Source organism: Pteronotus mesoamericanus, unplaced genomic scaffold, assembly GCF_021234165.1.
Source record: "Pteronotus mesoamericanus isolate MK-2021 breed Mesoamerican mustached bat unplaced genomic scaffold, CSHL_Meso_final contig_182, whole genome shotgun sequence".
Classification (NCBI taxonomy): domain Eukaryota; kingdom Metazoa; phylum Chordata; class Mammalia; order Chiroptera; family Mormoopidae; genus Pteronotus; species Pteronotus mesoamericanus.
Window position 1 is genome coordinate 7,652,676 of NW_026555078.1, and position 22,487 is coordinate 7,675,162.

A 22,487-nucleotide genomic window follows, 5' to 3' on the forward strand; every position below is an offset into this window, starting at 1 on the left:
CAGCTCCAGCTCTAAAAAAGTTTACCTGGGAATATATTTTGATGATAACTCAGAGAGAGAGAATCACCTTAGAGCTTTGTTTTACAGAGCCCTGGCCGGGAAGCTCCATTGGTTAGAGTGTTGTCTCCATAAGGGAAAGCTACGGTTCAATCCTGAGTCAAGGCACCAGCAAGGATCCACCAATGAATGTATGAAATGGAACAGCAAATAGATGTTTCCTCTCTCCCTTCTCTCTCTCTAAAATCAATGAAAAAAAAAAAACAACTTGTTTTATAAGAAACTCTGTACAGTTTGGTAAAATGCTTGGCACAATGCTTCATGGGCACTTTCATTATATTTCTTAAGGGCTAAAATTTAAAACAAAGAAAGTTACAAAGGGAGAGGATACAGTTCCTCCTTATGAAACATGTTCATCCACCTAATGCTTGAAGTACAGCCTCTTTGGAGTCAACAGCAGTATTTGCCTTCATTAATCCCCAGTCATAGGTTTGAGTCACCAAAACAAAGCTGCAGGATTTAAGCACACGGAGCATGTCGTCGAGCAGTGTGACACCTGACACTGCTCTATAGCTGCTGCCACCTCCCGCTTTTCCAAGACAGAAGCAGAACCCGAGATTAGCGCAGCATACATCTCAGGATGTGTTTTCACAGATCTGGCTGGGATACGAAGACAAACGTAGGCGTGCTTAAATGCTGAGAACAAAGTGGAAACTTCATCAGGGAAATAACACATTTCCGGTCGGAGAAGTTCAAGTGAACTTCAATTCGTAGCGACCCTGTCAGTTTTACCGCTGGGCGGGTGGGTAGACACAGGCTGTGCGCGGGGTTCTCCTCGCAAAATGACGGTTCTTTTGGGAAGAGGACTCGGAGGGGCCTTGGGAGTGGGGGCGACCTTGGAAGACTGGGATTTCTTCTGGACCTCAGAGGAACGATGAAACCGAAGGAAAACAACCCAAGGCCAAGGAGCGCAGTCATTAAAGTAGATTCTAAGGAGACCTGATCCCCTCCTCCTCCCGCGCTGCCGAGCCAGCACCGAGCAGGATCCTGCAAGCCGCCTCCCGCTCCCTGCGGTTCCCCGTCTGGACTCTCTCCCGCCGCGCCCCACCCGGGCGTCCTGAATCCCCGTTCAGCAATTTTCTGGTTGAGTCGCGCGTTGCCAGGGGCTCCGAGACCCCCCCCCCCCGCCCCCTGCCCCGCAACAAGGCGGGCAGCACCTCTCTGCTCTCACACCCATCCCGGGGCCGCGGGGCGGGGCGGGGCGGGGGGAAGGGAGCAAACTCGAGGAAAACTTCCTCGCGGGAGGTGTCTGAGATATTTGGACTTCCCCAGCCCTGCCACCCTGGGCCACGGCTTCCATTAAAGTGGTGCAGCGATTGTAGGTTCTAAGCTGAAGGAACCCCGAGATCCGCAGCCACGCCTCCTCGGCGAGGACCTGCGTCCCCGACGCGCGGGGACGCCGCCGCCGGCCCGGAGCTGCTGGCGGGGCTCGGCCAGTGCAGGGCGGCCAGTGCAGGGCGACGTTGCGCCACGATGCTTTGTTTTCCTGCTGCAGAAACCCGAGGCGGCTTGTTTCCACCAGATTTAACCCGCCCGCCGCGATAGCCATGGAACTTGGGGCGGCACAGAGAAAGAGGGAACCGCGCGGCACGGCATCCTTTTTGGATGCTTTCTATCTGCACAGACCACTTCTTCCCTCTTTCTTGGGGTAAGTGGAATCTCGGTTGTAATTACGAAGGCGCTTAGAATAGAAGCTGATGGGAGGGGATGACAGTAGCACAAAGAGTTAATGTGCTAAGTTGTTTTACTTGGGGGTGGGGGGACGCTTCCCCGTTACACCCCAGGCCCCCCAGCAGTCCATTCCAAATACTACACAGTGTAGAAGTTGGATTCAATTTAGGCCAGTTAGGGGAGGGGTGTTTGGAGTAATTGATTCATTGATTGATTTTGGTGGATTAACCCCTCACACCAAAACTTGTCGGCCTACATTCTGAGAAAGTAGAATGAAAGTGGAGGTGAGAAAAAGCCCCAGAAATTGTTGTTGTTGTGGCGGGGGGCGGGGGGGGGGAGGAGGGGGAGGCAGAGAGGCGCCTTGGCAGAGAGATGAAGTTAAGGGTCAATGACTAGTGCAAGTCTTCAACCTGCAGGAGGAGTCCACACCCCGATGCTGCTCCCTCACCCCCAATAGATCCATCCCAAACTTCCCCAACCTCCCAGTAACCGTCCTGTTGGTGTTTTTCTGGAGAAGGTTCTCCACATCCTGGTATAACTTTTAAGAAAAACTGCAAACTGTCTGCTACACAGGGAATGCTCAATAAATATTTATTGGTTGGCAGAATGATGCACCCTGAGGCTGTATTTTGTGCCTCAGCAATTTGCCTAAGACAGTGAACTCATTCTGTGACAGGGACCCCAGGGCACAAGGTTAGGTCAACTCCTTTTGCAGTGGAGGGGCTGGAGTCTTAGATAATGCAGCGTTTAGATCTTCATCACCCAAAAGAACGCATGAGAGACCTTCAGGGTCAGATTCACGGGTCAGCTAACTTGGGTTTGAGCCTCCATGGGTGACCTTGGGCGTGTTCCTTCATCTCTCTCAGCTGTGATCTTCTCACCTGTAAAATGGGACCAGTAAAAGCTTCCTCAGAGGAAAGATAGAGGGAAGATGAATGGAGAGAAGTAGGAGACGGTGAGGGATGCATTCGATAAATGCCAGTCTTACATCTCTATCCTCAGAGGATTCAGGAGAGCGGGTATCTTTCTCTGTGGATACCTCGGACTCGGATGCAGGTAAAAATGTGGCATTGCAGTGACTGGGCTGGAGCCCTCCCACCCGTGAGCAGTTCCGGAGACGGCAGATGAGGCTCTGGAGGCTTTCCCAGGAGCGCACAAGCAGTTCCCTTTGGGTTTGGAGCAGAATATGCATACATACAGATGTCCTCCGTGGTATGGCTAGAGAAGCAGAACCTCCTTGCGCGTCTCATCCATTCTCTCAGCCTTCAGCCTTTCTGAGAAAAGCAAAGTATGGGAAGAGTCCCAGAGAAGGTGTCTCTGAAGTGCCCGGGGAGCCTGAGTCTGCCCCAAGGGCCGAGGACTCAGGTGGCCCTGTCAGATTTGTACCAGTTTTTTTCTGAAGAGGGTCTACAGAGAGCTCTGGACTCGAGCCCTGGCAGCCTGTAGGGTCAGTGACAAAGCACTTACCAACCCTCCCCACAGGTGACAGGGGACCTCTGTGGCTCTTGCTCTGGAACTCTGAAAGCTGGATGTAACAGTGTGGAACAGACAATGAGAAAGACGCCGGTGACACAGGGCTGCTCAGAAGACTTGAGGTGGCCTATTGTGGCGTGCAGTGCAGAGAACTACTCTCAGTTTAGGGGTTTACAGCCATAGCAAGCAGGCTCAGGAATGAGCAGAACAGTTACTTTCTTTTTCCTAAGTGAAGGCAGTGACCAGTCTAACCCGCACCTGATGGCAGTAGACAGTAAGCTCCATGAAGGCCAGGTCCACGCCTGGGTCGTTCTTTGTCATATCGCCAGTGCCTAGTGCAGTGATGGCCCATAGAAGGGGTTCAAGATATCTGTGGAACGGACAGTAAGTTAAACTACTTTCTCTCCAACACTGCTTTAGGCAGTTCATGCCTTCGTTTAGCAGGTATTTCTTGAGCATGTACTACAGGCAAGGCTCCGTTGTTAGGCACCTGAAATAATTTCTAAATGTTCGTATTGGTACTTCCAGTGGCCCATTCAGGACCATCTCAGCCCACTGGGTTCTTCTGGAGACTGAGGTCCCACCGCGAGCCCTGCGTAGGTGCAGGTGGGGGCAGTGCGAGTCGGGGGAGGGAGAATGTGCCAGGTTAGCCTCCTTCCGGGAACAAGTCTGGAGGCCCTTCGCAGCTGTACCTGCTGGGCCCTCGGACTCCCGGACTCTCGGGGACGCCGCCTCCCGGAGCCCGGTCTTGGCAACTCAGCTTTCCTCTGGGGCCGCGTCGGTCTCCAGCCTTCTCCCCGGCCTCCGAACAGCGGCCTCAGCCGGGCTGCTGGTAGCTGGGGTAGGGACAGACCTGCGCCTGGGGAGCGAGCTTCCCTGGGCGGGGAGAGCGAGGCTGATGCTGAACGGTCCCAGAACAAAAGGCTCATGGCTGGCACCGGTCTCTCCCGAGTGCGCTGGGGACGTAGGTTCGGGGCGCAGGTGGGAGAACCTGGCGCACGAGGGGACTGGAGTGAAAAAATGAAGTGAGAAAAGAAGGGGGCTGCGCCCTGGGTGAGAACGGTAACAAGAAGCGGCCGCAGGCAGAGAGGTCTGCGGCAGGGCCACCGCGGCTCTTCCCCCGCCTCCTGCAGCGCCTTCCAGGCAGCCAAGCGTGTCTCCGGCTGCAACTCCGCGGAGCGCGCCGGGTGCCTTCACGCCCGCCCGCGCAGCCAGTAAGTAGCCGAGCGCTTGTCGCCCACGCCCCGCCCCACCGCGGCTTCCCGGCTGCCGCTTCCCGCCGCTTGTCACCGCACTACTGCGGGCAGAGCCCTGGCCAAGCGCCCCAGCTCTCCGGTCTTGGCGCGGTTTGGGGAGGGTCGCCTTGGCTGCGCGCTCCCCGAGTGCCGCGCCACCTCTACGTCCAATGGCTTTCGGGGGTGGAGAGTGGGGGGCGTTGCCCGCGGGCGAGGAACCACCGCTGGGGTGGGGCGTGTGCGTTCTGCGCCACGGAGCCAGGCTGACGTGCCCGCCCCAGCGCGTGCCCGTGACCGGGCGAGTGTGTGCGAGTGTGTGTGTGTAGGAGTGTGTGCACACACGCCTTCCGGGGCTGGAGTGGCACTGCAGTGGGCTTCTCCCTCGCGCAGGCCCTCCGGCTGCTCAGCCTCCAACCTGCTGGCACCGCATTTGGGAAGCTTGGCTCTTTCATCTTCCCGAACCCCCCTCTCCACCCTCCCCTCGTGGATCTTACTTTTCCTTTTACCCAGGGGGCTGCTGCTGGCCACCCCTCAACCGGTGCTAACACCCAAGCCGTTTCCAGTTCTCTCCTAAGCCAGTATTTTCCACTTGCCTTTCTCTGGGGTTCCTCCACGAGCCGGTCCAGGGCGCCCCCATCCTCGGAAATTGTTTTGTTGGACTGCTGTAACCAGGCGTGTAAAGCTTGAGGACTTTATTTTGATTCTTTTCATTTCCTCCCCATCTGGACAACGGAGCAATGAAATTTCCAATCGAGACTCCAAGAAAACAGGTGAACTGGGATCCTAAAGGTTGGTATTTCCCACTTTTGGCCGCCCTCGCCCTGCCTCCACCCCCGCGTGCGCGCGCCTGCCTGAGTGGAAGCACTCTTGCTCCTGGCAGCATGTGTCCTGAGGCAGAAAAATGCGCCTGGGAGGAGGGCGGAGGCAGCGTGGGTTCCTGCCCCATACAGTGCCTGTCATTATCATATAGTCATTGTCCCTTCTGGATTGTTTCAACATCTATTTAAAGATACACCAAGTGGGCTGGCTGTTTGGCTTGCAATTGCACCAAGTGTCCGTATTTGCTTTTGACTTTGTGTGTGCAAGTCTGTGTGTGTGTGTGTGTATGTGTGTGTGTCCTTTGTTTCTAGTGATCTTTGTCTCTTGGGCAGATGGGTGGGGTGCCTCCCCCCGGACCTGGGGCTGCGCCTCCTGACCAGGGTATCCTCAATGGGAAAGGTTTCCTGGCAGCCAAGTGGGGCTCAGATCGGCAACAACCATCCCTGGAGGTGGCCCTTCTTGTAGAGCGTGTGTGATAATGGAGCCCAGGGGGCCTTCCGAGTCTTCGCTCAATCTTATTACCAAACCAGGCAGCTAGTTTGGCTGCTATCTGAGTAGAAGGGGGGTGGGGGGGAGTGGTGTGTGAACAGGGTGGGGCTGGAAAGGGCTGGAGAGGGGGAAGCCCAAGCAGTAGTGTCATTTACAGGCTCTTAAGGATGTTGGACAGTGTTCCCTCCATGCCAGCCACTAAGTCAGATTTGTGTGTGCCTACCATAGGCCACTGTGTCTGTAATTAGCATACGGATGCTAAGGCGCCTCCTGAGATCCCATGGGAGCAGAATAAGTTGAAAGCTAGTGCCTAGTTTTGACAAGAATGCTTTTCAACATTTCTCTTATCTTGTCTGAAGGCTGATTCTGCCTAGGACTCGCCTCTGTGTGTGTTGGGGTTGAAATTTGTTGTTTCTTTTTTTTTCAGGGGTGTGTGTGTGTTTTTGTGTTCTTTACAAGTGCATTTTTTTTTCTTCTTCTCCAGACTGGAAAAGAGGAAACCCACTCATTTGTTAAGTAAATGTTTTATGAATTAACTGGCAGTTGAAGAGAGAGGAAAGATATTGCCTATTTTCAGCCCTGAGGATGTTACACCTTATAGACAGCCCTCACCTTCTCTTTTGTTTCTCGATCTCTGGAAATGTGGAAATGTGCCTTGGCTTAAAAGGAAAAATCTCTGCAAAACGTACTTATTGAATACCTACTACATACCAACCGCTGTCCCAGGTACTGGAGATGCAGTTAGAGTAGCTCAGGCAAAAAGCTTTGCCTTCTCAGAGTTTATAGTGAGGGAGACAGACCTACACGGATCGCTGCACCTCTGTGCATAATCACAAGTTTATGTATGTCTGTGAAGGAGACCAGCAGCATTTTAAGCAAGTGTCAGAAGAGACTGACACGGATCAGGGGAAGTGGATGAGCAGGGGAGGTAGTCCAGCCTTTGTACTGAGACCTGGAGGCTGTGCAGGGATTCGTTGACTAGTGAGGAGAACTGTTGCAGAAGAGGGAACAGCAGGTGCAAAGGCCCTGAGGCAGAAGGAGCATGTGCATTTGAGGAACTGAAAGGAAGTTTCTGTCGCTTGGAGCAGGAAGCAAGGGAGTGTGTATTTTACGTGTGGCAGGGAGATCTGTAGAGTCAGAGCCCAGAGCCGCATGTTCTCGCAGGTAGGATGTGACTGTGGCATGGAGGGGGCTATACATATTCTTCATCTTAAGCTACTGAAGGGTTTCAAGCTGAGGAGTGACGTGATCTGAGCTCAGTTTCAAAGCAAGTGCCCTGTGGCTCTTGTGGATGTGAGGGACCCGGTAGCATAGTGGCGTGGGCCAGGAATGGAGATGAGGAGGAGGGAGGGAGCTATGGAAGACACAATGTCTGCAGGCTTTGAGTGACGAATTTGTGGCAGGGGAGGAATTGGGATGACTGGGACAGCATCCAGGCAGACCAGCCTTGCGGGAAGGCACGTGAGTTCATTCAGTCCAGGACTCGCTGAATGGAAGATGGTCCCATGTCAGTCAAGAGGTGTGTCAGGTGGGCAGAGGTGTAAAGAATTGGGCTGGGGTTTTCAGGAAGCTCTGACAGGGAGGGCTATGGCGCTGCCTTTGGGGAGCTTGCCTTGGCTTTTTAAAGTGCATTTCTCTATGCCCATCATTCTGTATATATTTATGTCACAGTGATAAACACAAATGAATCCCACATGTTACAGCCTGACACAGTGAAGAAGCATGCAAGCTAGAGCTGCAACCACTGGTGCTTAAAATTAAAAGACACTAATAAAAAGAACAACATTTAATGAGCAATCATTGCATGCCAGATGTTTTATATACATTATTTCATACAATCATTCTCATCATACTAATCTGATGGTAGAAACATTATTGTCACCATTTGACACTTGATTGCCATCAGGATGTCACCGAGCTGCCCTTCCAGTAAGGTGCTCTGCCTTCATGCACAATTGTTCCTGAAGGTGGGGGTGACAATAGTCTTTCCTAGCCAAGAGGGTGGAGGCAGGAGGAGAGTGAGGAGTAAGGGTGACATATCTCACACCCGTATGGAACTATGTGCCAGACACTGTATAGTGTTTTACATGCATTAAATACATAATTATTAATCAATTAAACCAATTAACTATTATTTAAGTATAAAGTTAATTTCATCTTCTTTGTTTAATCTTAGGAGGGAGATACTGTCCTTATTTCACAGGGAATAAGGAGGGAAGTGAGGAACAGAGAGGCTCAGTAACTTGCCCAAGGTTACACAGATAATAGAAGGTGGGATTGGACTAGAATATGGGTCCTTAAACACTTTTCTAGGCTGCCTCTTAAGTTATTGGGACTCCTGGCTCTTGCCTTGTGAGCCTTCCAGAGTTCAGGGACTGGAGAGGCTTGTTTGAGGAGAAAGAGAAAAAGTGGGAGGAGGAAAAAGAAGAGAAGGGGAGGCGAAGGGGGATGAGGAGGGAGGCAAGCGGGCAGTGAATCAGCCTTTCCCACAGATTCCTTTCTCTATTAACCCCTCCAGCCAGATAGTCTCTCTACCTCTTCCTCTGGTGGGTCAGTCACTGGCCACTGGACAGAGTTTTGGTCATTGTTTGAGGTTTGCATTTACACAGGCCAAGTGCATTTAGCAGGACAAAGATAAGGAGGAACCTAGCATTATACCAGAAAACGAAGGGACGATTCACATTAAATGGACCAGAGGGTCTGGGTATTCACACATTTGAGACTTCAGGTGGAGGCACTCACAGAGTGTGGAAGGAAGTTGTAATTATGGTGTTTTGCTTACACCCCTGTTACCTGAAGGTGGATTGAAAACAGATTGGTTTTGATTGCTCTTGGGAGAATTAAGCAAAGCACCGTCAAGAGGTTTAGGTGCAAAAATAAGAACTAAAGGTTAAATGATTGTTTTCTGGTGAGCTTTGGCCTTCCTCCTATTTGTAAAGCTAAGCCTTTAACAAATAGTAAATGTTTGTGTAGTATATGCACAAAAACAGGTTGACACGCTTAGCCTCTGTAGCAAAACTTACGTGTATTTTAAATTGCTGGGATCACTTGATGATTTTTTGCTGAAAATTGGGATTGGCTTGGGGGCTATATGTATGTTAAGGGGTTTTTAAAACCAATAAAATTAGCAAACAATATTCCCACAGTTTGAAAGAAGCAGATCAGTATGGCTTAAAAAACTCTGGATTGGAGGGCAAAAGAATGAGCTGTAGCAATAATTAGCTGTGTGACTAGGCTGCTCATTTAGTCTCTTGGGGCTTCACTTCCCTCCCATGCAAAAGGCAGGGCATTGGCATGGCCTCTTTGATTCTGTCTCTTCAACTTCCCCCCTGATCCGACCTTGGGACCACTTGGCTTCCTTGTCTTCCTCAAACAGAACACACTTGTTCCTGTCTCAGGGCCTTTGCACTTGCGCTTTCCATAGCTTGCAATGCACGTTCTCACGGCTGCCTGCCTTCCACCCTTTCAATCTCAGCGCAAAGTTCTGCTCCTTACCAAAGGGCATCGCTGTCTCCTCTGAAGACCTCTTCTCTCCCTCCCCTGCCCCATCACTTATATTAGCTGTTCATTTGTCTTCCTGGCACTTGTCATGATCTGAAGCCATCTTTCTTACTTATGTGTCTTTGCTAGCACATGAGCTCCATGAGTAGATAAGAACTTTCCCTGTTATAACCCCAGTGCCCAGGGAAGTGCCTAGCACATGTAACTAACTCAACAACTTTTTGCTGAATGGATGGATGGATGGCAGGGTGGATTGGAGAGGATTTCTAAGGCTTGATGCGGATGAAAATTCTAGGACTCCTCCAAATACAAATGACAAAGTACAAATAAGGAGAAGCAAAGTCTATCTTTAAATAACGGAGTATCAGAAAGGACACAATGTTACCTCTTCCTTGCAGGCTCCCAGCTCTTTAAAGCAGACTGGTTTCCTTCTCTTCTGTTCAAGGGGAATGAAAAGGCTGATTGGGCATGAGGTGGGGGTGGGCAGATGAGCTGACACAAATATGCACGGTGTCCGGTGCATAATTTGGTTCATATTGGCCAATTGGTGTCTAGCTTTTTTGAGATATTTAAAGAAAGAAACAAAGCTGCAGAGCTGGAGGTTTTTAAACTGCATTTTAAGTGCACACTTTATTGCAAAATTCTGGAGAGGCCTGTATTGTATGTGTGTAGCGCCTTTCAGTTTATAGAACACTTCTAAGAAATTATCTCACTTGTTCTTTAAGCAGCCCTCTCTTTGTCAGTATTGGAGTTCGATATTTCCTGTTGGCCGTAGAAAGAGTAAATGACTTATTTGGGGGTCTGAGGCTGCAAACAGACAGAGTTGGGGCCAACTGAGGCCTTTTGATGCTTATGTCCAGGGCAGTGTCTCTCAAGCGTTCCTCCCTTTCAGTGTCTTTGTTCAGTTCACACTCTCCTGTTTCTTCTTATCCAAAAATGTATTCAGAGGCCTCTCTGACAGATTTAGAAAGAAGCTCTCAGTTGATTAGTGAGCCCTTAGTCAGTGGTTGTGCCCAGGAATTCAGTGCAAGACACAGGGATCCCACTTCTCTCCTGGCTCAAACTGAGATTTCAGTATCTTGTGAATGTGAGCCATGCTCAATGTGCAAGGCTGCTTGACTGCTATCTTTATTAATGTGTTTCCAAACTCACTGTGTAGCTTAGGTTTTCTGGAAAGAAAATAATTTATTTTGATTTAATATCCAACTTTCAGGAGCTCAGCTTTCCAAATGGGATTAATAATGTGCCAAAATCACCACAATTGTCCTAGAAAGTCCAGAGGAAAGATGTTCCAAAGACTATCTGAGCCAAGATTTGGACCAGGCTTCTTTTCCAGTGGTGTCTAAGAGAGTGCCATCAGCCTTTGCCGATCCCAGTGATTTCTGGGTAGCAGTAACACTAGGTAGGTAGTCTTTGTTACTTCGCCTGTTTCCAAAATGTCTGTGCTTTGGCTCTGTATCAGTCTTTTCAGACTATCATAACAAAATATTATACAATAGGCAGGGTGGCTTAAACCACAGGCATTTCTTTCCTCACAGTTCTGGAGACTGGAAGCCCAAGATCAAGGGCTGGCAAGGCTGATATCTGGTAAGGGCTCTCTTCTTGGGTTACAGGTGGCCACCTTCTTGCCGTGCCCACACATGGTGGAAGGGGCATGTGCTGATGTTTCTTCCACTCCTTAAAGGACACCAGCCCTATTAATTAGAGCTCCACCCTTAGGACCTCACTTAACCTTAATTCCCCCCTAATGGCCTAATTTCTAATATAGTCATATTGGGGGTTAAGGTTTCAACATGAGTTTTTGGGAGCCATGATTCAGTCCATAGCAGTCTTTCTATGAGTGCCACAAATCAGATGCATTTAAAAACTACAACTCACATCTTGCCCCAAACTGGGAAACTTCAACCACATCTGAGATGTGGTATAAAGTGTATCTAATATAGGCACAGGGCCAGGGACCCCCTGCTGGCAAGAAAAATGTTATTTTTTTTTGAGATAGTGGATTGCTTTTACTTTTAGTCCATAGAGAATTAGAGAGAGAGAGTGTGTAATAATGAAACAGAAGGAAGCAATTTTATTGATAGCCAAGGAGAAGGTTTCAGTTTGGATAGCTCCCTTGGCTGAAGCAGCAAGGTGCATAAAATGGACTATTTTTTGCTGAATTCAGATTCTGTTCTAAAGGATACTGACTGGATGCTGAGACAGGGTTAGAGTTCATTCGGGGCTCAGGCTTGGTTATAGCATCTACTTACACAGGGCGCTAGCACCCTGTCGATTACACCCGCATGGCAGATTTCTTATGCAGTGAAGAGGAAAGATGTTCAAAGTCATCCTGCCTAGTCTTAAACCCTGCAATCACTGGAATTAGAAAAAAAAAATGATGAAGCCCTCGTAGACTCCACTGGAAAAGAAGCCTGAACCGCATCTTGGCTCAGAGAGTCTTTAGAACATCTTTTTTCTTTATGGATGCCAAAGGGACCATCCACTTTTGAGCTCTGGTCCTGGTGGTACTCTCAGTGGGAACTGGGCTGTTCTTCTGTGTCAGGCTCGTTATTGCTACCCAGGATGGAGAAACAAAAATCTCTTATTTACTTTCCGGAACATTTATTTGTGGTTTACAGACAAAGTGTGTGATTCATTTCTCCCTCGTAAATGTCTGGAACTGGGTACTGTGCATTGAAAATGAAGACTGACTTCCTAATCCTCTATTTAAGGCTGAGGTGTGGGGTGAGGGCCTGAACCACTGGTGGGGTGAGGCGGTGGTCACTAGGGGAATGCGTCCTCTTCTCCTTCCCCAGAACCAGGGAGATGGAGCGGGGGTGGCATAAGAGGCTGTATGGAGGGGTAGGTGGGCAGGATTTCAGGGGATTCCAGTTTCTATACTGCCAATAACTTTAGTTCCATTACATCCCTTTTCCACGGAGGAAATTTTGAAGCAGAGTGGAATGGTCAGAAAACATAGGATCTGGAGAGTTAACCACTGCCGTACATAAACCATGAGATCATGGGAAACTTTACCTCCCTATTCCTTCCTTCCTTCCTTCCTTCCTTCCTTCCTTCCTTCCTTCCTTCCTTCCTTCCTTCCTTCCTTCTTTCTTTCCTTCATCCCTCCCTCCCTCTCCCTCCCTCCCTCCCTTCCTTCCTTCCTTTCCTCCTTCTTTGCTTCTTTCATCTCCCCTCCTATTTCTACAAAATTCTAGTCTGAATTTATATCTCATATGCACAGGATCCTTACTTTTTTAAAAATTCAGCTCCCCAATGTATAGGATGGTGGTAGTGTTTGAAGTTTAGAGAGCGATGCTTGAAGAGACAATGCAGATTTGATCAAGTGATGAAGAGTCTGGAAGTCACTGTGCCTTTTTTTTTTTCAGAGAGAGGGGAAAGGAGGGGAAAAGATGGGGAGAGAAACATTGATGTGTGAGAGAAACATCAATTAGTTGCCTCTCACACTCCCCCAACTGGGGACCTGGCTTGCAACCCAGGCATGTGCCCTGACAGGGTGTCGAACCGGTGACCTTTCAGTTAGCAGGCTGGTGCCCAGTCCACTGAGCCACACCAGCCAGGGCTGGAAGTCGCCATGACTTTTGCAGAATGGACTACGATGCCAATATTTGTAATTCTGGCAAATAACTAGCAACAATTTTACTACCAAGAGAATGAGTTTCTTATGTGCAAGCAGGCCCGTGGGTCCCCCAAATAATAACACGTCAAACAGTTTAGCAGGATAAAGACAAAGAGTACAACTTATCATATTTAATATGATAGAAGCCTGATTGTCTGAATAGAGATGCTCAGTATCAAGCGTGTTATTTGACGATTGAACAGTCACTCATTTTTGTCATGTGAGACAAGAAGTAGGTGCCAAATGTTTCAGAAAAAGTGATGGGAAGAAAAGCTTAGGGACGTGAAAAGATTCTGTCCATGAACTTTTTTTTCTCCACAAATTTGGGACACTCTATCATTACTCATTTTAACCATAAACCAGCCTGAGCTAGCTCCTGGAATCTACTGGTTGGGAATGTTGCTTTAGGCCAAAGACATTGATATTTCATGGTGGAATTTGAGGCCATATGAGAAGTAGTTATCATAGATCTGGTTCAGCATATACATCCTTAAAATAGCCTCATAGGAGTAAATGCACATTATATTCATTCAACCAAGCCTCTGGGTGAGGTGCCATTCTTTGCATAACACAGGGGGAGCGGGGAGGGGTCCAGGTTCTGCTGCTGGCTCTACCACTCTTATGGAAAAGGAGAGAGTTGAGGTATTGATTGCCAAGTTTCCTTCATGTCCTGGTAGTCTTAAATTGCCTGGGTCCCAATTCAAGCCATATCATTTCCTAGTGGCTGATTTGGGCAGGTAGCTCCATTTCTCTGTGACTTGGTCTCCTCTCTAAGGCAGGGATGACATTCTGTATTTCTTTAGTTTGTTCTGTGGATTAAATAAAGCGATAGATGCAAAGCTCTCAGGAATGTCCTGGAGCATCTTAAGAGTTCCGAGACTGGCGCCTTCGTTCTGTTGTTACCATGGTTGCAGGGCCCTTGCTCTGTGAAGTCAGGGGACGGTCCAGCTCCAGCCTCTTGAGAAGCACCAGGTTCAATCTCCAGGTCATCGGGGAGGGTGGCCCCCTGCAGAGCACCCCCTTCCTGGGGCTCCCGTAGGTTCCCAGTATTTTTATCCCAGGTTTAAAATCCTAGTCTGTTCTAGTCAAACCAGAGAAATAACACGGTTTGCCATCACAATCTTTGAGTCTGAGGTATTGTTCTACCAACTTTATTAGTTATGTGAATTTGGGAGCCACTTATCCTTTCTGAGCCTTAGTGTTCTGGGTAAAATAAAGATCACCGTTAACACTTTCACAGATGCTGAGATGATCAATGGAAATAATAAATGTGAACAATCTTTATAAACTCTTAAGTTCTAGACCAGTGTTTCTGAAAGTGTGTTCCATGGGATACAGATTCGTCTCTCCAATGCTCTGTGGGGGGTGGCGGGGGGAAGTAGTTTCATGGTCAGGTTGGTTTGCAGAATGATGCATGCTCAGTCCTTCCTGAAGAGCCTTCATGAACATTAGCTGGTTATTAGTTAGGTGCTGCTGTGTAACAAATAAACCAAACATGGTGGCTTAAACCTATGATAAACATTTATGACCTTGTAGTTTCTGTGGGTTCGGAATTTGGAAACAGCTTAACTGAATTGTCTGGTAGGAGTCACTCAGCGGTTGCGGTCAGATGTCGATGTGGACTCTTGTCATCTGGTAGCTTGACTGGGACTGGGGCTCTGTTTCCGAGATGGCACATTCATGTGACTTGCAAATTGCTCCTGGTTGCTGGGGAAAGGCTTCACTTCTGCCCATGTGGACCTTTCCCCAGGCTGTGTGTTTGTCCTTACAACATGATCAGGCTTTCCACAGAGCAAATCATTGAGGGGAGAACAAGGCAGATTTGACAATGCCTTTTATGACCTAACCTCAGAAATCACAGAGTACTATCATTACATTTCCCCCCAGTTGTACTGAGATACAATTGACATAAACATTGTATTCATTTTAAGTACACAAGGTACTGATATGATACATGTATCTACTGTGAAACCATCACCACAATAAGTAGTCAATATCCATCACCTTACATACTTATACATTTTTTTTCTTGTGATAAGAACTTTTAAGATCTACTCTCTTAACATTCAGATATACAATACAGCATTGTTAACTATAGTCACCATGCCGTACACTCTATCTATCTCCAGGACTCATTTATGTTGTAACTGCAAGTTGTAGTTTTTGACCACCTTTACCCATTTTACCCACTCCTCACCCACTGCTTCTGGTAACCACCAACCTGTTCCCTGTTTCTAGGAGCTTGACTGTTTTCAATTCCATATGTAAGTGAGATCGTGCAGTGTTTGTCTTCCTCTGACTTATTTCATTTAGCATAATGCCCTCAAGGTCTATCCATGTTGTTGCAAATGGATTTACCACCACATTCTTTTCATTAGATGAGAGTCCCTAAGCTTAGTTTACACTTGGGGAAGGGACACAGAGTACACTCACTCTGGAAGGGAGGACTATCAAAGAATTTAAGGACATTTGAAAATTGCCATAAGTATTTCTCCCTATTATTGAATACATATAAGTGCCAGGCACTGTGCTAAGTGCTTTATATTCATTATCTCCTATACTACTCTTTCCAGTCCAAGGAAAGAAGCGACATTATTATCCCTGCTCTCTGAAGGAGAAGGCTGAGGCTTACAGAGCTTAAAAGCCACTTGTCCAAAGTTACCTTGTAGCCCTGCACTTGAACATGAGTATCTGTTAATGTTGGAGCTCTCACCTCTACCTCACACTCCTCTCCTGATAATCCTGCAGAACAGAAACCTGCTCGATTTTGTTTAGCCTTGCCTTTCCCAGCTACCCACAGAGCCACGATTCATTGAACTCCATTGACCTCTCCAACTGCTTGTTGCTCGAAGTGGTGTCTTAGACAGTTAGTATGAGGATGATTAGTGTAAAATATGAACATACCGCCTAAGCAGATTATTCAAATAAGAAAACGTCTATTGAGCCTGTCTTGGGTGGGCACCATGCTTCGTGGAGATCTGTAAAACATTCACCAAAAAATGACCACGTGATGTACTCTGTTTCTTCTCACGGTGAAATGAGAGGTTGAGACACACCTCCTGGGCATACTTATGTGACAGAGTTCCCTTCTTTGATAACCCCCTATCTTTACAGATTCCGTGACTGAAAATCCAGCCCCCTTGGATAAAGCCAGAAGAGCAGGACATCCTTTGGGCTGAGCAGCAGAAATGTGAGGAGATGGGTGTCTGCTGCGTGTCTGCAGCAGACCTCCTGCCTGTACAGATGTGCCTCAGGCGCAAGTCAGAATGTAGCCGAGACGGCAGGGACGGTGTGCCTGGGGGTGACGTCACACACACAGGCAAAAGCCGGTGGCGGAGGACTGTTAGCACTCCCTGTCATGTTTCCAGTAAACATTTTTTTTTTTAATTACTTCGTTGCTTTTTTTCACATTCTGGAAGAGAAAATGATTTCCAGGAAGCAGGATGTGTTTGATACCTGAGAGATTCCCATGGTTCCAAACATGGCATGCCTGGCTTATTTCTGAGGCGATTTCTTCTTCTGAGGAGTGTTGGAACTTCTGTGTCTTGGGCAGAGGAGAGGGTATAGAGTTTCTTTTGAATGCCAACATGGGCTTTGTTGAGTTTGTCAACTATTCTCACACAAAATGGAAAAGAGAGGCCAGCCCTAGGGCAGGGGGAGTGTGGGTTGAATGATGTTGCCTGGGCCAACTCTCACGGTGTCTGTAACCATAGTAACCGAAGGCTGAAAAATTGTCAGACTGGCTATGCCATTGTACTCATTCTCTGTGCCTTCCCCTGACCCCAGCCCCATGCGACTGACCTTCGGGGTGGTTTCTACACCGGTGATTTAAGTTCCCACTGACTCTTCACTTCCTGAGGCCACATTTTCAGTTCTGGAACCTACTCCTGGTTCATTATGACTCAATCTAAGCCACATGCACGTGATTTCCTTAGTGTTTCAGCTTCTGCTGTGAAAAACGGGCCATAAGTCATGTAGTGTACATCTTCCAGATTTAATGGTGGCTGTGCATAGTGATGGCGGCTCGTGGCACTTGCTGTTTCACAGGGCACTCTGCACTTACAGTCTGGTTTTGATCTTGAGAGTTTTTCGATGTGTTATAAAAGAAGAGAGAAAGCCAATAGGGTGCAGCAGGGAGCGCTCTGGTCTTTGGCCAGGAGACCTGGAGTTTGCTACTGGCTGGCTAGTGAGGCACGTCATGGTCGCATGAGGGTGGGGAGGTGGGCGGTGGCCAGCCTATGCGGGTGTAGTGGGCATTGTGAAGGACTCTTTTTCTGAGAATAGTGGGAAGACACTGCATGGTTTGAAGCAGGAAGATGACACAATTAGATTTGTGTTTTAAAAATTATTTAAACCACTCTTAAACCGAATGATTATTTCAGCAGATGTTTGTGGAGGACCTATCATGTGTCAGGCATGGTGTGGGCAGGACTCATCTGCGGGACTCCGTTTTTGTGTAGAAATCACAGGAATTTTTGAAAAAGAGACAGGAAAATAGCTTTTCTTAACATCGTTGGTTGCAAACTTCTGGATGCAAATGGGAGGTGGTATCTAAAAGCGATGGCCCTGCATTTTCAATTTCCGTTAATTAAAGTTACCTTTTCCCTGGCTTTGTTCCATGGCCTTCGATTCTGTAATAACTTACATACGTGAAGTCAACGAATCAATAAACCAAGAACTATGGCCCACCCATATTTTATTTACTTCAAACGCCTTCTGGGAGCCTTCAGCTCTGAGTCCAGCAAAATGGGCCCAAACAGACCGGCCAGCACCCCCTGCATTCCCTCTGCCACTCCGTCCCTGGAGTGCTGGGAGGCCTGGTGACCTTGGGGCATTTCTCCTTTGACTACAATGGGGCCCCCACTAGTTTTGTAGCCTCAGCTCAGAAGGCATCCCCGGAGCCTGAATTAATGAGGCTACGACATGCTGGTCTCTTTCTCTGGCAGGGTGAGGATGCAGCTTCTATAGGAGCATGAACGCCTGCTCGTCAGGCAATAGTCTCTGCGTCAGACTCCGTTCTAAAGGCAGGTGGAGGCGGCAGCCACAGGGGCCGGATTAGAGGCGCCCTGTAAGTCCCTGTCTACAGCTGACCCACATTGCTCCTTCCCTTACTATCAGATTGCCTAAGATCTATCAGCTACTCTGTTCATCAATCTTCCGTTCATCCCTGTGCTTATTCCATAAACGTTTTTAATTGAGGGAGGTGCCCACAGAAATGGGGCTAGGCACTAGACTAGACTAGAAAGGCGAAAAGGAACTGAGGTTTTGTACCCAGAAAAATGACAGTCTAGCCACCAAGACAGGTGCATAAATGCATGCTATGATACACCATGATGAATGTACTGACGGAGATACGGATTAAAGCATCCTCTCCAGAATGCATCTAGTTACAATGCAAATATGTTTCCTCTGGATATCATATGAACGCCCAGTGACCCACTGACACAGCCATGTTAATCCAGCTTCTACAGAGAGCTGGGCCAGGAGGGAGTGGGACGCAGGGCCGCAGCCTATCGCTGGGTTGGGGTAAAGCGCAGAAGGCAGAAGTCAGGAGCATGGAAGGCAGGCTGTGGGAGGCGCCACGTGGGGAGCGCCACGTGGGGAGCAGACGGAGGGCCCTGGCTGCCAGTGTGGTTGTGTGATGGGGCAGGTGGGATGGAGGTGCCGCGGGGGCAAGCAGAGGGCAGAAGGTGCGTGCTCTGGGGGAAGGGCACCAAAGGCAAACTTCTCCTTGTGCAAGTGTTGTCTAGTTTACATTGAACTCACGTCGGAAACTACAAGGGACTTTGAGACACCTAAGCCCTCTGAGGCTTCTCAAAGAATAACACCAAAGTCTAGAGAGGTCAAGAGCCTTGCTCTTGCTGTTGCCCAGGCAGTTGAGGGGACAAAGCACATCTCTGAGCCCTTATCTGCTAACCTCCATTATTCAGCATTGCCTCGCATGTATGCTGACAGGTACGTGCTGGGCCTGTTTTTCTCTCCCCCTTCCTTTGGGAAGAATTAACAAAGAGCTCTAGCTGTGCTAGAGCCTAGAGCACATAGGCTCTGAGGTGGTTCTTGGTCTCCATAAACCTGGACCAGGTACGGATGCGAGTGTGTATTCAGCCCCTTGGAGAAGCTGTCCTTTCACCTGCTCAGTGAACGTTTACCGAGTGCCTTCTTTGGGCCTGGCCTCCCCCAGGCCTGCGGGCGAGTGATGAACAGCATAGTCCTTGCCCTCGAGAAACGTCCCGCCTGGCCGCAGCTCGGCCTTCCTTACAGACGCTCAGGTCCACTTCCTGTGCGCTTGAGAAATCTCTTTCAGGCCCAAGTTCAGGAGTTTTAAAAATGTGATGCTAGAGATAAAAACAAGGCCATTCTGATGTTATATGGCTCTGCAAAAAAGAAAAAAAAAAGTTTAGTTTGATAATTTGGTAGGAAATGAGGGTTGATCTTGATGAAAGAAGCAACATTCTGTTAGAAAATTTAGTGATTTCAAAGAAGGCCTCAGAACTGCCTCGATTGTACTGAAAGTTTATTAAGAAGCTTCGTTAATTAGGACTGTGTGGCTTGTGCGCGGATCACTGATATGTGCGTGACGAGACTTTGAGTCTCCCCATGATGATGACATGTAAATTAATCTCTGAGGAATTGCAAGAGGCCCAAATGTTAGCTACTGTAATTCTCTCTCCTCCCCACCCCCACGACTTCAGCAGATGGGAACTTTCTGGTACATGGATTTCCAAAGTGTCTAAATTTACACGTCTCCTGAATAGGGGGAAATTGGGGCTGCTGTTGGTTGTGAGCCTGGCGGTCTCTTCGCTGCATCTGAGATGCTGGAACAGACCGAGGCCAGCGGTGATTCCAGGGTGCCAGCCTGTGTCACAAGGGCTTGAGGAGGCGCCAGCTGGTCGGAGAGGCTGGAGTCCCCACTGCAAATTCAGGGAGCTGGGAGAGTGTTACCTGGGGTTCGAGGTGCTGCTAGGGACAGGGCAGACTTTCGCTGCTGCAATTCTCTGCTGAGTGGCTTGCGGAGACCTGTAGGAGCCATCCTGCCGGCAGCCCCCGGAGGTTTCCGCTCTGTTTTAAACCAGTCCCAGCAACTGAGCGAACCCTGCCTCGTGATGCCGACGGCAGTGACAACGGCCATGCTGCGATGGGGGCGAGGGGCGTGTGGGGAGAAGGGGGGCCAGAGCTTAGGTTTGTCCCCGGCTTTGCCACCCCGACGCTGCTGGACTTAGGGGTTGACTTACCTTGCTGTGCCTGTGTCCCCTCCTGAGAACCAGAAATGATCACAGTACCTGTCCCCTAGGGGTTGTGAGACTTAAATGAGACAATGGGTACAGAGGGCAGAGCACAGCGCCTGGCACACAGGAGGCACTTGCTAAATGGTGATGATGATGATGTTACTGGTAACATTCTTGGCTGAGTATCTGCATAAGGCACAGTCCTCAGTGCTTAACGCATGAGACAGAATTCATTCTTCCCAGCAGCCTCAGTCACGTCGCCTGTTCTTCCAGTTAATATCCTCTTGTTTAGTTAAATTACCTAGCTGCTCATGAGCTCCAAAGAGGCGGCACATAGACAGGGCTCCAGATCTGGTTTAATTTTTTTTAGATGACAGCTTTATTGAGATATAATTTACCTAATATAAAATTTTCCTATCTAAAATTTACAGTTCCGTGGTTTTTACTATGTTCACAGAGTTGTACAACCATTACCACTTTCTGATTTTAGAAAATTCTCATCACTCCCAAAAGAAACCCCATCCCCATTAGCAGTCAATCACTCCCCACTTCCCCCGCCCCCCGCCTCCCCATTCTCTCCAGGCCGAATCAATCATCAATCTACTTTTGTCTCCATGTTTATATCTATTCTGGACATTGCACATGAATGGAATCGTATACATAACATGTGACTTTCTGTGATCGGTTTCTTTCGCTTAACAACATTTTTAAGGCTGTCTCATGTCGTAGCATACACATCTATCTTTGATGAGTGTCAGTCATCTGAGACAGGCAGCAGCCTCAGGTCCATTTTGAAGATGAGGAAACCAATGCTGAGAATGTGTATGTAACTGCTCACAGCCATCCCACCTGAAAGTGCTGGAGCTGGGGTTTGCACCTAGGTATAGGGACTCCAAGGCCTTTCTTTTCTCGTCCCCTCGCTGGCGTCTGATTGGGCCTCTGCATCCTGCTGGGCACCACCACTAAGTAGAAGAGTGTGTCCTCAGGTGTGCACGGCCTGGGCCTCAGGTCTGGCCCCTCATCATGACTACGGTTGCTGGAGTCCCTCCTCACAGGGCACTGGTATATTCCATCCACCTGACAGAGGAGGGTATATGGTTTCATGGCCGCCAACTGACAGAGTAGCTTCTGCATCCTGTGTTGTTTAGTCTCGTTCTTTTGTCCGTTTCTTAGGGGTCATAGAAATGAAAATGAAGGGGGTAATACACTTTTTGGGTTCGACACCCAGCAATCCAATCACTCAGGGTGATGATGTCGTCCTTCTTGCCTCATCTTCAGTAATAGGTTGTAATTAAACAAAATGAAGTGTCCAACAGCTCTCCCCTCCCACCCCCAGGGCTTTTCCTGAGACCCGAGATGGAGTGTACATTCCTCCGTTGCCATGACAGCAGTGGGGGTGGTGGGCATCGGTGTTTGCGGAGGGGAAAGGCCTAGCACCGGCTGGCTCTTGGGCAGGGATGTGTGTCTTTGCTGGACGTTCATCAGGGAATTGGCTGGTCTGTGAGGTAACGCAGCCCCGCCTAAGAAGCGCTGGATTCCCCGGGATTCCCCATCACTGCTTTGGTCCTCCTGTTCTCCCTCATGCTATTCTAGGGAAAGGCCCCATGTGATCACTGGAAATACAAGTGAGCTTTCCATCCTCTGCTGAAGAAGATGGTAAATAGCTGCATGCACCCCAACATTCACCTAGGAACACCATTAGACCTTCTTTTGCCTTAAAATGAGTGACAATTGGTCTTTGAATGAGCTAATTAGCTGAAAGTGCATGAAGACCCCCGGGACTTCAGAAGCTGTGATGTGCCTGGTTTGCGGACTTCTTATGGACGTAGCCTTGTTGCCGGTCTCGGTTTATGAGACTTTCAGTGTCCGCCCCGAATGATGTCACAGATGTGCCCATTCTCATCCCTTGGCTCTTGCCACTCAATGAAAACTGGCTGACTTCCCGTGGCCAGTTCTTGCCTTTTTCTTTGCTGCTCCCCAAGGCAGAAAGTGCAGGGGACTTAGTGTACCCCAAGAGCACCACTCAACCAGTGGCTGATGGGAGACGGTGTATAAACACCCTAGTCCCCTCAGCCTGGATGGGAGAGCTCAGGAATGTGTTTTGCATGGGTCCAAGTTTCCTCAGAGTAAAAACTTCCGTTCTTCCCCCAGTGATAGCTGGTGATACTGCACCTTTTATTGGTTCTCTTGGCTGCTTTCCAATCCTCATCTTTCTTTTCCACTTCCCTCCTGGTGCTTTCTTCACCTCCCAAACAACTACTGTGCTCAAGTCCTCATCTTTGGATCAGCGTTTTGGGGAACCCACATTAGGCATATGGCAAAGCTTTGTCTTTCCCTTGCTTCTCTGCCTGGTTCCACAGCCAGCTAGCTGTGCGTGAGAGGGTAGGGTACAGT

General features: G+C 48.8%; 1 protein-coding gene across 1 annotated transcript in view; it reads left to right on the forward strand.

The window, feature by feature from the left end:
- Positions 1 to 1,556: 1,556 nt before the first annotated feature.
- KCNK10 (potassium two pore domain channel subfamily K member 10) overlaps positions 1,557 to 22,487 on the forward strand; it is a 113,018-nt gene continuing 92,087 nt past the window's right edge. Inside the window, exon 1 of the mRNA XM_054566981.1 lies at positions 1,557 to 1,705. Within this exon, the coding sequence (XP_054422956.1) occupies positions 1,663 to 1,705 (43 nt within the window). The 5' untranslated portion in view covers positions 1,557 to 1,662. The remainder of the gene's footprint in view (positions 1,706 to 22,487) is intronic.